This window comes from Stomoxys calcitrans, chromosome 1 (assembly GCF_963082655.1).
Source record: "Stomoxys calcitrans chromosome 1, idStoCalc2.1, whole genome shotgun sequence".
In the NCBI taxonomy this organism is placed as follows: Eukaryota; Metazoa; Arthropoda; class Insecta; order Diptera; family Muscidae; genus Stomoxys; species Stomoxys calcitrans.
The window spans coordinates 66,361,697-66,374,987 of NC_081552.1; the positions used below are offsets into that span (position 1 = coordinate 66,361,697).

A 13,291-nucleotide genomic window follows, 5' to 3' on the forward strand; every position below is an offset into this window, starting at 1 on the left:
GGCAAATCGGATAATAATTGAGACCTCTAGAGGCTCAAGAAGTCCAGATCCCAGATAGGTTTATATGGCAGCTACATCGGGTTATGAGCCGATTTAAACCTTATTAGACACAGTTGTTGAAAGTAAGAATAAAATACGTCATGCGAAATTTCAGCCAAATCGGATAGGAATTTCGCCCTCTAGAAGCTCAAGAAGTCAAGTCCCTAGATCTTTTTATATGACAGCTATATTAGGTTATGAACCGATTTGAACCATACTTAACACATTTGTTGGGTATCATAACAAACTACTACGTGCAAAAATTCAAATCGGATAAGAATTGCGCACTCTAGAGGCTCAAGAAGTCAAGACCCAAGATCGGTTTATATGACAGCTATATCAGGTTATGGACCGATTTGAACCATACTCGGCACAGTTGTTAGATATCATAACAAAACACGTCGTGCAAAATTTCATTCCAATCGTATAAGAATTGCGGACTCTAGAGGCTCAAGAAGTCAAGACCCAAGATCGGTTTATATGGCAGCTATATCAGCTTATGCACCGATTTGAACCATACTTGGCACAATTGTTGGGTATCATAACAAAACACGGCGAGAAAAATTTCATTGCAATCGGATAAGAATTGCGCACTCTAGAGGCTCAAGAAATCAAGACCCAATTTCGGTTTATATGGCAGCTATATCAGGTTATGGACCGATTTGAACCATACTTGGCACAATTGTTGGATATCATAACAAAACATGTCGCGGAAAATTTCATCCCAATCCGAAAAGAATTGCGCACTCTAGAGGCTCAAGAATTCAAGACCCCAGATCGGTTTATATGGCAGCTATATCAGGTTATGGACCGATTTGAACCATACTTGGCACAATTGTTGGATATCATAACGAAACACGTCGTGCAAAATTGCATTCCAATCGGATAAGAATTGCGAACTCTAGAGGCTCAAGAAGTCAAAACCCAAGATCGGTTTATATGGCAGCTATATCAGGTTATGGACCGATTTGAACCATACTTGGCACAATTGTTGGATATCATAACAAAATATTCCAATCGGATAAGAATTGCGCACTCTAGAGGCTCAAGAAGTCAAGACCCAAGATCGGTTTATATGGCAGCTATATCAAAACGTAGACCGACATGGCCCATTTGCAATACCAACCGACCTACACCAATAAAAAGTATTTGTGCAAAATTTTAAGCGGCTGGCTTTACTCCTTCGGAAGTTAGCGGACTTTCGACAGACAGACGGACGGACGGACGGACATGGCTAGATCGACATAAAATGTCGCGACGATCAAGAATATATATACTTAATGGTGTCTCAGACGAATATTTCGAGTAGTTACAATCAGAATGACGAAATTAGTATACCCCCCATCCTATGGTGGAGGGTATAAAAATCAATTTGTGATTGTAGATTTGTTTGTTTGTTTGTGTGTTCCTTATAGACTCAGAAACGGCTGATTTTCTTGAAATTTTCAAAGATGGTGCATAATGACCCCGTGGTGAAAATAGGGTACTACATTTTTATACCCTCCACCATAAGATGGGGGGTATGTGGGACCAAGTGTTTGGGGGGCCGCCTCTCAACAAAAACATCCCCCAAAGGGGACAAATTTACGACCATAGCAATATGGGGCTCAAATGAAAGGTCTTTGGGAGTAAAGCACGACTTTGATATCAATATTCGGGAAAAGTGTCTATGGGGCCACCCCACCCCCACAACACCACCTAAATAGTAACTATTTTCTGAATATTGCAATATAAGGCTCAAATAACAGGGTTTTTAAACTGGAACACGAATCAGATATATATTTCAAGGCCAACTCACTGAGTAGCCGCCCATCCCCCAAAACACCCCCAAGCCGGTCATTTTTGCCGACTATGGAAATATGGGGCTCAAATGAAAGATATTTGGGAGTAGACCACGTATCTGATATCAACATTAGGGTCCAACTGTCTAGCGGACGTCCCACCACCATAACAACCCCCAAATAGGACATATTTGCTCACCAAGACAATTTGGGTCCTAAAGAGAGTGGAGCTAAATATTTATAGTTTTTAGGGCCAATACCGCGAACCGGACAAATTTGCTGACTTTTGCAATAAAGAGTTTAAATGAGATTAGAAAACGAATTTGATATCCAATTTTGAGGGCAATAGCAAGATGAGGTTTAAATAAATGATATATTGATATATGAGAATAGAGCACGTTGCTGATATATTTTCCGGGTTTAGTGTTCGGGGGACCACCCCAATCCCCAAAACACCCCTTAATCGGGCATATTTACCGAACATGTCAATGTGGAGATAAAATGAAAGGTATTGGGGGGTAGAGCAAGAATTGACTCCCATTTTCGGGACCAATTTTCTGGGGGTCTACCCCTTTCCCAAAATACCCCCAAAGGGAAAAAATTTTCGACCATGCCAATATGTGGCTCAAATGGAAGGTATTTGCGATTAGAAAACGAATTTGATAACCTATTTTGAGGCCATGTGTTTGGGGGACGCCTCATCCAGTAAACTCTTCTTATGCAAATGACAATATGGGGTTTAAATAAATGATATTTGTGAGAAGAGCACGATGCTGATATTTTTTCAGGGCCAAGTATCTGAGGCACCACCACTCCCCCGAAAACACCACTAAATCATAAATCATGGGAATATCGGGCTGAAATGAAGTATTTTAAGAATGGGGTACACCTTACACCCGAACATCCAAACTTGAATTCGTAGACCAATAAAGGTCATTTGGGATTCAGCTAAAGGCATTTATATTGTTAAACTCTTAGTCAATTTAGCATGGCATTTCACTAAAAGATCTTCGAAAATAAATATTCGAAGGAAACTTTTGTTCCATATAAAGTAAAAGAAGGAGCAGCGGAGCGGGCCCGGGTCAGCTAGTGATTCATTTAAGAGTACTGAAAGAGGTCTCATTCACACTATGCTCTGACCGTATCTCTCAAGTTTCTGCAACTCTTTAATTAATCTTTGCTCTTTCTCTTTGTTGCCCACCTTTTTTATCTGCTTGCTAACGAGCCATGAACAGTATTTTGGCTATCAGGCAAAACCAACTGATATCAACATGAGTAGAGAATGCAAATCGGAAAAATTACTAAGTGTTCCATATGATTTGTGTAATAATATAACTCTTTTGGAAAAAAAACAGTTAAAAATAAAAACATGTGAAATCCGCATTCTATGGGATAAATAACCTAAATTGCTACATCGGTCTATATGGCAGCTATGTATCTATACAGTCTGATCTGGATCATATTTGGATCCGATGTCATGAGGCTTAAAGCAACTCTTTATTTCAAATTTCAGCGGAATCGGGTAATATATAAAACTTTTATGGACTTCAGATCCTTAACCGGCAGATCGGTCTATATGGCAGCTATATATAAATACAGTTCGATCTTAACAATATTTGGGTCAGATTGCAGGTGGCTAAAATCAACTCACTGATTAAAATTTCAACGAAATCGGATAATAAATGCAGCTTTTATGGGATTCAGACCCTTAACTGGCAGATCGGTCTATATGACAGTTGTATCTAAATATAGTCCGATCTGAACCATATTTGGGTGGGTTGTCAGAAGGCTTAAAACAACTTAATGTTCAGCGATTTTGGGAAATAAATCCAGTCTTTATTGGCTTCAGACCCTTAGCCTGCATATAAACGTAAACCATATATAGGAAGGATGGCAAGAGGCCTAAAACAACTCACCGTTTCAAATTTCAGAGAAATCGGATAATAAATGCAGCTTTTATAGGAAGATCGGTCTATATGGCAGCTATATCTAAATACAGTCCGACCTGAACCATATTTTTTTCGTATGTCGTGAGGCTTACAATAACTAATTTTTTTTTTATTCCAGCGAAATCGGATAATAAATAAAGCTTTTATGGGCTTTTGACCGTTTATCGGCCGATCGGTTTATATGGCAGCTATATCCAAATATAGTCCGATCTGATCCATATTTGGGTTTGATATCGGCAGGATTATAACAATACATTGTTTCAAATTTCAGCGGAATCAAGTAATAAATAAAGCTCTTATGGGCTTAAGATCATTTATCGGCAGATCGGCCTATAAGGCGTCTATATGTAAACTAGCTGACACGTGCCCGCTCCGCTGCGCCTTCTTTCACTTTATGTGGAACAAAAGTTTCCTTGGAATATTTATTTTCGACAATTAAAGAGCTTTTAGTGAAATACCATGTTACGAAAATAGTATATCGCTTGACTAAAAATTTAACAATATAAGTACATTTGTCAAAATCTTATATATAAAAATCAATTTGTGTTTGTTTGTTTGTATGTTTGTGTGTTCCTTATAGACTCAGAAACGGCTGAACCGATTTTCTTGAAATTTTCGCAGATGGTGCATAATGATCCCGTGGTGAAAATAGGATACTAAATTTTTTGATATCTGAAGGGGTGGCGGACCCTCCCCATTACCCTAATTTTCAGAAACGCCAGATCTCGGAGATGGGTGGTGCAATTTTAGCGAAATTTTGTGTGCTCTCATATAGTACCCTAGAAATAAAAATTTGGTATCCAACTTTCGGATGGGGTACCTAGGGGGGCCGCCCCACCCTAAAACCTACTAAACATATATTTAGACCAATCACGACAATATGGGACTTAAATGAAAGGTATTTAGGATAAGAAATCGTATCTGATATCCATTTGTCGAACCAAGTGTAAGGGGGACCACCCGAAGCCCCAAAACACCCCTAAATCGGATCCATTTGACATCTCCCGCTGATGATTTTTCTTGGTCGAAAATGAAATTGCGATACGGGAAACCAGTCAAATGCTTCTACCAATAACACACTTTTGCTGACTTTGAAATGTTTATTTTTTATACCCACCACCGACGGATGGGGGTATATTCATTTTGTCATTCCGTTTGCAACACATCGAAATATCCATTTCCGACCCTATGAAGTATATATATTCTTGATCAGCGTAAAAATCTAAGACGATCTATACATGTCCGTCCGTCTGTCTGTTGAAATCACGCTACAGTCTTTAAAAATAGAGATATTGAGCTGAAACTTTGCACAGGATCTTTTTTTGTCCATAAGCAGGTTAAGTTCGAAGATGGGCTATATCGGACTTCTTGATATAGCCCCCATATAGACCGATCCGCTGATTTAGGTTCTCAGGCCAATAAAAGCTACATTTATTACCCGATTTTGCTGAAATTTGGGACAGTGAGTTGTATAAGGCCCTTCGATATCCTTCTTTAATTTGGCCCAGATCGGTTCAGATTTGGATATAGCTGCCAAATAGACTGATCTCTCGGTTTTTGGGCCATAAAATGTGCATTTATTGTCCGATTTTGCCGAAATTTGAGATAAAGAGTTGCGTTAGGCTCTTCGACAGTGAATTTCGTTAGGCTCTCTTCAACGTCCTTCTTCAATTTGGCTCAGATCGGAGCAGATTTGGTTATAGCTGGCATATATACCGATACTCCGATTTAGGTTCTTGGGCCCATAAAAGCCACATTTATTATCCTACCTTGCTGAAATTTGGGACAGTGAGTTGTGTTAGGTCCTTCGATATCCTTCGTTAATTTGGCCCAGATCGGTTCATACTTGGATATAGCAGCCATATAGACCCAGCTTCCGATTTAGAGTCTTAGGCCCATAAAAGCCACATTTATTTTCCGATTTTGCTGAAATTTGGGACAGTGAATTGTGTTTGGCCTCCTCCGTTAGATTGGCCCAGATCAGTCCAGATTTGGATATAGCTGCCATATAGACCGATCCACCGATGTAGGGTCTTAGACCCATAAAAACCACATTTATTGTCCGATTTTGCTGAAATTTGGGACAGTGAGTTGTGTTAGGCTCTTCGACATCCTTCGTCAATTTGGCCCAGATCGGTCTAGATTTGGATATGGCTGCCATATAGACCGATCTCTTGGTTTTTGGTTTTTGGGCCATAAAATATGCATTTATTGTCCGATTTTGCCGAAATTTGAGACAGTGAGTTGCGCTAGGCTCTTCGATGTCCTTCTTCAATTTGGCCCAGATCGGTTCAGATTTGGATACAGCTGCCATTTAGACCGATCTCTCGGTTTTAGGTTTTGGGGTCATAAAAGGCGCGTTTATTGTTCGATTTTGCAGAAATTTGAGACAGTGAGTTGCGTTATGCTCTTCGACGTCCTTCTTTAATTTGGCCCAGATCGGTGCAGATTTGAATTTAGCTGCCATATAGACCGATCTCTCGATTTAAGGTTTTGGGCCAATAAAAGGCGCATTAATTGTACGATTTCGCCGAGATTTGGGATAGTTCGTTGTGTTAGGCTTTTCGACATCAGTGTCGTATATGGTTCAGATCGATTTATTTTTAGTTATAGCTTCTAAAAAGACCAATATTTTGTTATACACAATTGGACAATGACTTGTACCGATTAGTATTTGGTCCAAATCGGAACATATTTCGATATAACTGCTATGGAACATAAGGTATGCAATTTACACCGGATTTTGATGAAAGGTGGTTTACATATATACCCGAAGTGGTGGGTATCCAAAGTTCGGCCCGGCCGAACTTAATGCCTTTTTATTATTTTTTTTTTTTCGATAGTACTGAAAAAATTGGTAAGTTTGGATTTGGAAGTAGCCTTTTAAGTTGACACAGATTTCCTAACTTCATTTGAGACGCATCGACAATATGCCCTCTGTACAAAAAAATTAAGGTGTTTAAGAAAGTTTTTTCCAATAAATGCAAATACTTTTTCTGACAAAAAAGTGCAAAAAATACAATTTAACATTTTTTGACTTCCAAACTGCATAACTTTTAACGGAATTATCGGATGTTAACGCATACTGCAGCAAAGTCATTGTATTTTTTGGCACCAATCCAAATCATGCATCGAAATGAAAATCCAATCTCAAATGGTTTGCTAAAATTGCAAAAATAAAATGCCTGTCTCGGCCAAAATTTCAAAAAATTTAAATTTAATGTCGAATATGTCCAAAATCAGTTAATGTGTTGTTGGCTACATGCGGACTTTTTTGTAGGAATTCTTAGCACTATGCAACAATTGGAAATCGGACTGCAAATGACTTGTGGGCCCTGATAAGAATCGCCGGACCACTTAGGCTCTTGGAATTTTGCATATGCTCTCGATAACACCTCAACTATAAAAATTTCAAAAAGTTATCTCTACCCGCTCTCAAATAGCATATTTTTTTCCATATTTTATTTATTTCGAAGCTTGAATTTAATTGCTCTGAAGTTTAAAGCGTGGTTTAAATAAGATAACAAAACTTCCAAAAATTAGTAAACGTAGAACCAAAAACTTCATTTAAAGATCAGTATTTTGTTAAAATTTATTAAATTACATGAACTATAATGAATGAAAACTTCAAGTTTTAAATAACTTTCATATTATTGAAAAAAAAAATAGTTTTTAGTAAAAGATGTACTTGTAATTTTCAATTTTTTTCGTTGGGTAACTTACAACATATCCTACAGCAGGAATTGTTTACCTGCTTAATATATATATAGGTTAGAAAAAACCACTTACCGATTTCAAGTGTATGAAGCATTTAACTCGAACCTTGTTTAACGAAAAATTATTATTATTATTATTATATAATTTATCAATTTTGAAAAAAATATAACTAAATTATTTCAAATTCATTAAACTTAATAAGAGTAAGTTTTTTGTTTAATTTTAAGGGAACCATTTTTCTGAGTGCATGGATCAAGGACCACATAATTTCACTGAAATCGGCTAAAAATTCACCTTTTATGAGCCTACGAATTTAAATCGGAGGATAGGTATATACAGTGGCACAGATATTTTGACATACCTATTCGAAAGTGGCAGCTATGTAAACTGACAATTACGATATTAGAATATAATACTGGCCAATAATTTTTAACTAATTATAACGGTATTAACCATGGTGAACAATTTTAGCAACATTAAATTTTTGGTAGAAAACTTTTTCATACAAAAATTTCGTTTTTTTAAACGTGTTTTTTGAGTGGGGTTTATAGACTCTTCTGTGCCACTGTATATATGGCAGCTATATCCAAATGCAGACCGATCAGTGCCATTTTGTTTGGCGGATGTCGAAGAGTCTAACTCAGCTCACTGAGCTAAATTTCACCGATATCGGCCAATAAACGTTGCAAAAACCTAAAACGGGAGATCGGTATATATGGGAGCTATATCCAAATGCTGCCCCATCTTGACCATACTCCATGGGTATGTCGAGGGGCCAAACTAAATTCATTGTTCTAATTTTCAGCGAATAAATTTACCCTAAAGTGACGCAATTTAATCGATTTTTTCCACCAAACAATAGATTTCTTCCCCAAAATAATATGACATTTTATTTGTTTGACAATTTGAACGTTCCACCTATTTTTACATACATTCATCCTCCAACTTTTCGCTTGAGAATTATTGACCTCTTTTTTGTGTCATTCCCAAAATAAGATCCATACGTAGCCTAGCATTGTTTTTTGGCAACGTTTTGCTCTCATTTAAAGCCTTTGCCAAATTTGGTATTTGTTTTTCAAAAATCTCAAATTTTCCCTCATGTTGAACGAGTTTAGAGCTGATTTCCTGCAGCAGATTCAGTTGTTCTTCATTTTGGTTCGCCACGAGTTTACGTTGAGAGGTGAGCGTTGTCAATAACTTCTGTAGTTTTTCGATTTTATCATTGATTCCATTCAAAGATTTTGGCATGTTGGCATCAGCTGGCGCTGTAGAACCAGCAGTAGAACAGGATCTTAGGCTTAAAATCTCTTGAGAAAATGAACTCTGATCATTTTGCATATCATCCAGTTTTTCAATAATGAGATCTTTAAAAGTTTTATGTTTGTGATTAATGCTATCGAAGAGGCCAGTGACACGTTCGCAAATGCCATTATCGGATTCGTCAGATCCTTCTCGTGGTTGTAAGGCAGTAACAATTTTAAGTTGTTCTTGGCATCTACACATAGAGTATTTCAAATAATATTGTAAATCACAAATGATTATAATATATAAAAATATTTGGTCTAGGGCATCGCACCACACTTACCTCCTCTTCAAGACACCCAAGTCGGTTTGCAATATTTCTGCCATATTTCTAGTGGTAAACACATTTGTATAATGTTGGTCCTTTTGCTTTTGCTGGGCGGTAGCATCAGAGTTTACACTACTTCCACTGCATAGTAGAACCATGAATATAGCAATTGAATTAAGAAAAAAACGGCCCATTGCTTTTGATGTGATTAAATTATTTTTTATTCTCGCGTTTACAATTTCTCAATATGAACTGATGCAAGTCTGTCTTCTTCATATAATTTAAATATAAAGAAAATGTTGTTTGTCTATAAAAAAAACACACACGCAGTCATGGGTTCATCTTATTCACTGATAAGGGGGGAATTTCTGTCATGTTAAAATGTGGCGTATTTATAATTGTCAATGAATATGTCACGTTAAGAACTTCAAAAAAGACTCTTCAGAATATTTTAAACTAGAAACAAATCATGAAGAGGGACTTTTCAGGGTTGGGGGGTTTCATTAAATCTTCGGCGACATCCCGAAAAAGCGTGCTAAGATAGATAGATGGATAGAATGTGACATGTACTTTGAATGAATTTTTCACATATATATGAGAGTTTTATCTATCTAGATCGATATGGATCGTATTTATTTCATGGCTGTTAGAAGTTATAAAAATACAACACTTCCAAAATTTCAGGCAAATCGAGTAATAATTGCGCCCTCCAGAGGCCCAGGAAGTCAAATTGGAAGATAGGCTTATATGGCTGGTATATTACGTTAAAGATGGATTTAGAACGTACTTGGTACAGTTGTTAAAAGTAAAAACAAGTAAAAGCGTGCTAAGTTCGGCCGGGCCGAATCTTATATACCCTCCACCATGGATCGCATTTGTCGAGTTCTTTTCCCGGCATCTCTTCTTAGGCAAAAAAGGATATAAGAAAAGAGTTGCTCTGCTATTAAAACGATATCAAGATATGGTCCGGTTCGGACCACAATTAAATTATATGTTGGAGACCTGTGTAAAATTTCAGCCAATTCGTATAAGAATGGAACCCATTGGGGCTCACGAAGTAAAATAGAGAGAACGATTTATATGGGATCTGTATCGGGTTATAGACCGATTCAGACCATAATAAACACGTTTGTTGATGGTCATGAGAGGATCCGTCGTACATAATTTCAGGCATATCGGATAATAATTGCGACCTCTAGGGGTCAAGAAGTCAAGAAGTCAAGATCCCAGATCGGTTTATATGGCAGCTATATCAGGTTATGAACCGATTTGAACCTTATTTGACAAAGTTGTTGAAAGTAAAAATAAAGTACGTCATGCAAAATTTCAGCCAAATCGGATAGGAATTGCGCCCTCTAAAAGCTCAAGAAGTCAAATCCCCAGATCGGTTTATATGACAGCTATATCAGGTAATAAACCGATTTGAACCATACTTGGCACAGTTGTTGGATATCATAACGAAATACTTCGTGCAAAAATTCATTCAAATCGGATAAGAATTGTGCCCTCTAGAGGCTCAAGAAATCAAGACCCAAGATCGGTTTATATGGCAGCTATATCAGGTTATGGACCGATTTAAACCATACTTGGCACAGTTGTTGGGTATCATAACAAAACACGTCGTGCAATATTTCATTTCAATCGGATAAGAATTGCGCACTCTAGAGGCTCAAGAAGTCAAGACCCAAGATCGGTTTATATGGCAGCTATATCAGGTTATGGACCGATTGGAACCATACTTTGCACAATTGTTGGATATAATAACAAAACACGTCGTGCAAAATTTCATTCTGATCGGATAAGAATTGCGCACGCTAGAGGCTCAAGAAGTCAAGACCCTAGATCGGTTTATATGGCAGCTATATCAAAACATGGACCGATATGGCCCATTTACAATACCAACCGACCTACACTAATAAGAAGTATTTGTGCAAAATTTCAAGCGGTTAGCTTAACTCCTTCGGAAGTTAGCGTGCTTTCGACAGACAGACGGACGGACGGACAGACGGACGGACGGACAGACGGACGGACATGGCTAGATCGACATAAAATGTCACGACGATCAAGAATATATATACTTTATGGGGTCTCAGACGAATATTTCGAGTAGTTACAAACAGAATGACGATATTAGTATACCCCCCATCTTATGGTGGAGGGTATAAAAAGAATCTGTGCAAAATTTCAGCTCAATATCTCTATTTTTAAAGACTGTAGCCTGATTTCAGCAGACAGACGGACGGACATGTCTAGATCTACTTAGTTTTTTACGCTGATCAAGAATGTATATACTTTATAGGGTCGGAAATGGATATTTCGATTTGTTGCAAACGGAATCAGAAAATGAATATACCCCCATCCTTCGGTGGTGAGTATAAAACAAGTAAATGCGTGCTAAGTTCGGCCAGGCCGAATCTTATATACCCTCCACCATGGATCGCATTTGTCGAGTTCTTTTCCCGAAATCTCTTCTTATGCAAAAAAGGATATAAGAAAAGATTTGCTCTACTATTAGAGCGATATCAAGATATGGTCCAGTTGGACCACAATTAAATTATATATTGGAGACCTCATGAAGTAAAATAGAGAAATCGATTTTTAAGGGAACTACCGATTCAGACCATAAAAAACACGTATGTTGAAAGTCATGAGAGAATCCGTCGTACAAAATTTCGGGCAAATCGGATAATAATTGCGACCTCTACAGGCTCAAGAAGTCAATATCCCAGATCGGTTTATATGACAGCTATATCAGGTTATGAACCGATTTGAACCATACTTGGCACAGTTGTTAGACATTATAACAAAACACGTCGTGCAAAATTTCATCCCAATCGGATAAGAATTGCGCACTCTAGAGGCTCAAGAAGTCAAGCCCCAAGATCGGTTATATGGCAGCTATATCAGGTTATGGACCGATGTGAACACACTTGGCACAGTTGTTGGATATCATAATAAAACACGTCGTGCAAAATTTCATCCTAATCGGATATGAATTGCGCACTCTAGAGGCTCAAGAAGTCAAGACCCAAGATTGGTTTATATGGCAGCTATATCAGGTTATGAAACCGATTTGAACCATACGTGGCACAGTTGTTGGGTATCATAACAAAACAAGTCGTGCAAAATTCCATTCCAATCGGATATGAATTGCGTAATCTAGAGGCTCAAGAAGTCAAGACCCAAGATCGGTTTATATGGCAGTTATATCAAAACATGGACCGATATGGCCCATTTGCAATATCAACCGACCTACAGTAATAAGAAGTATTTGTGCAAAATTTCAAGCGGCTAGCTTTACTCCTTCGGAAGTTAGCGTGCTTTCGACAGACAGACGGACGGACGGACGGACAGATGGACGGACATGGCTAGATCGACATAAAATGTCGCGACGATCAAGAATATATATACTTCATGGGGTCTCAGATGAATATTTCGAGTAGTTACAAACAGAATGACGAAATTAGTATACCCCCCATCTTATGGTGGAGGGTATAAAAATAGTATTTGAGAGTAGAGCAGGATGCTGATGTTTTTTCAGGGTTAAGTGTCCGAAAACACCACTAAATTGGTCATATATAGTTACCGATCATGACAATATGGGGCTCAAATGAAAGGTATTTGGGAGTAGAGTACCAATTTCATACCCACTTTCGAGCCACGTTTTTGGGGGTCCACACCACACCCTTAACCCACCAACCACCTCCCTGGGCCCTTCCCAATACCAAATATCGGGCTCCAATAATTTTTTTTTAAAAATGGGGTACATCTTATATCCAAAATTAAGTGAATGATTCATAGACCAATAAGAATCATATGGAATTTAGATAAAGGCACTTATATTGTTATACTGTTACTCAAGCGATATACGCATACTAGTTTCGTAGCATAGTGTCTCAATAAAAGGTCTTTTTAGGGTCAACAAGTAAAAGCGTGCTAAGTTCGGCCGGGCCAAATCTTATATACCCTCCACCATGGCATTGTCGAGTTCTTTTCCCGGCATCTCTTCCTAGGCAAAAAAACGGATATAGGAAAAGATTTGCTCTGCTATTAGAGCGATATCAAGATATGGTCCGGTATGGACCACAATTAAATTATATGTTGGAGACCTGTGTAAAATGTCAGCCAATTCGAATAAGAATTGCGCCCTTTGTGGGCTCAAGAAGTAAAATAGAAAGATCGATTTATATGGGAGCTGTATCGGCCTATAGACCAATTCAGGCCATAATAAACAC

The 13,291-nt window shown here is 38.0% G+C and overlaps 1 protein-coding gene across 1 annotated transcript; it reads right to left on the reverse strand.

The window, feature by feature from the left end:
- Positions 1-8,349: 8,349 nt before the first annotated feature.
- LOC106095394 (uncharacterized) lies at positions 8,350-9,323 on the reverse strand. Its single transcript, XM_013262633.2, has 2 exons — positions 9,072-9,323; positions 8,350-8,981 (listed from the first exon to the last, which is right to left on the reverse strand). Exons 1-2 carry the CDS (start codon positions 9,248-9,250, stop codon positions 8,447-8,449), a joined length of 714 nt encoding a protein of 237 aa, XP_013118087.2. The 5' UTR covers positions 9,251-9,323; the 3' UTR covers positions 8,350-8,446.
- Positions 9,324-13,291: the final 3,968 nt, after the last annotated feature.

Bases quoted from the DNA above. Each gene is read 5' to 3' on its own strand.
- LOC106095394 (XM_013262633.2), bottom strand. From the start codon at position 9,250: ATGGGCCGTTTTTTTCTTAATTCAATTGCTATATTCATGGTTCTACTA. The intron at 8,982-9,071 runs GTAAGTGTGGTG...CTCTATGTGTAG, and splicing joins TTGGGTGTCTTGAAGAGGAG to ATGCCAAGAACAACTTAAAA.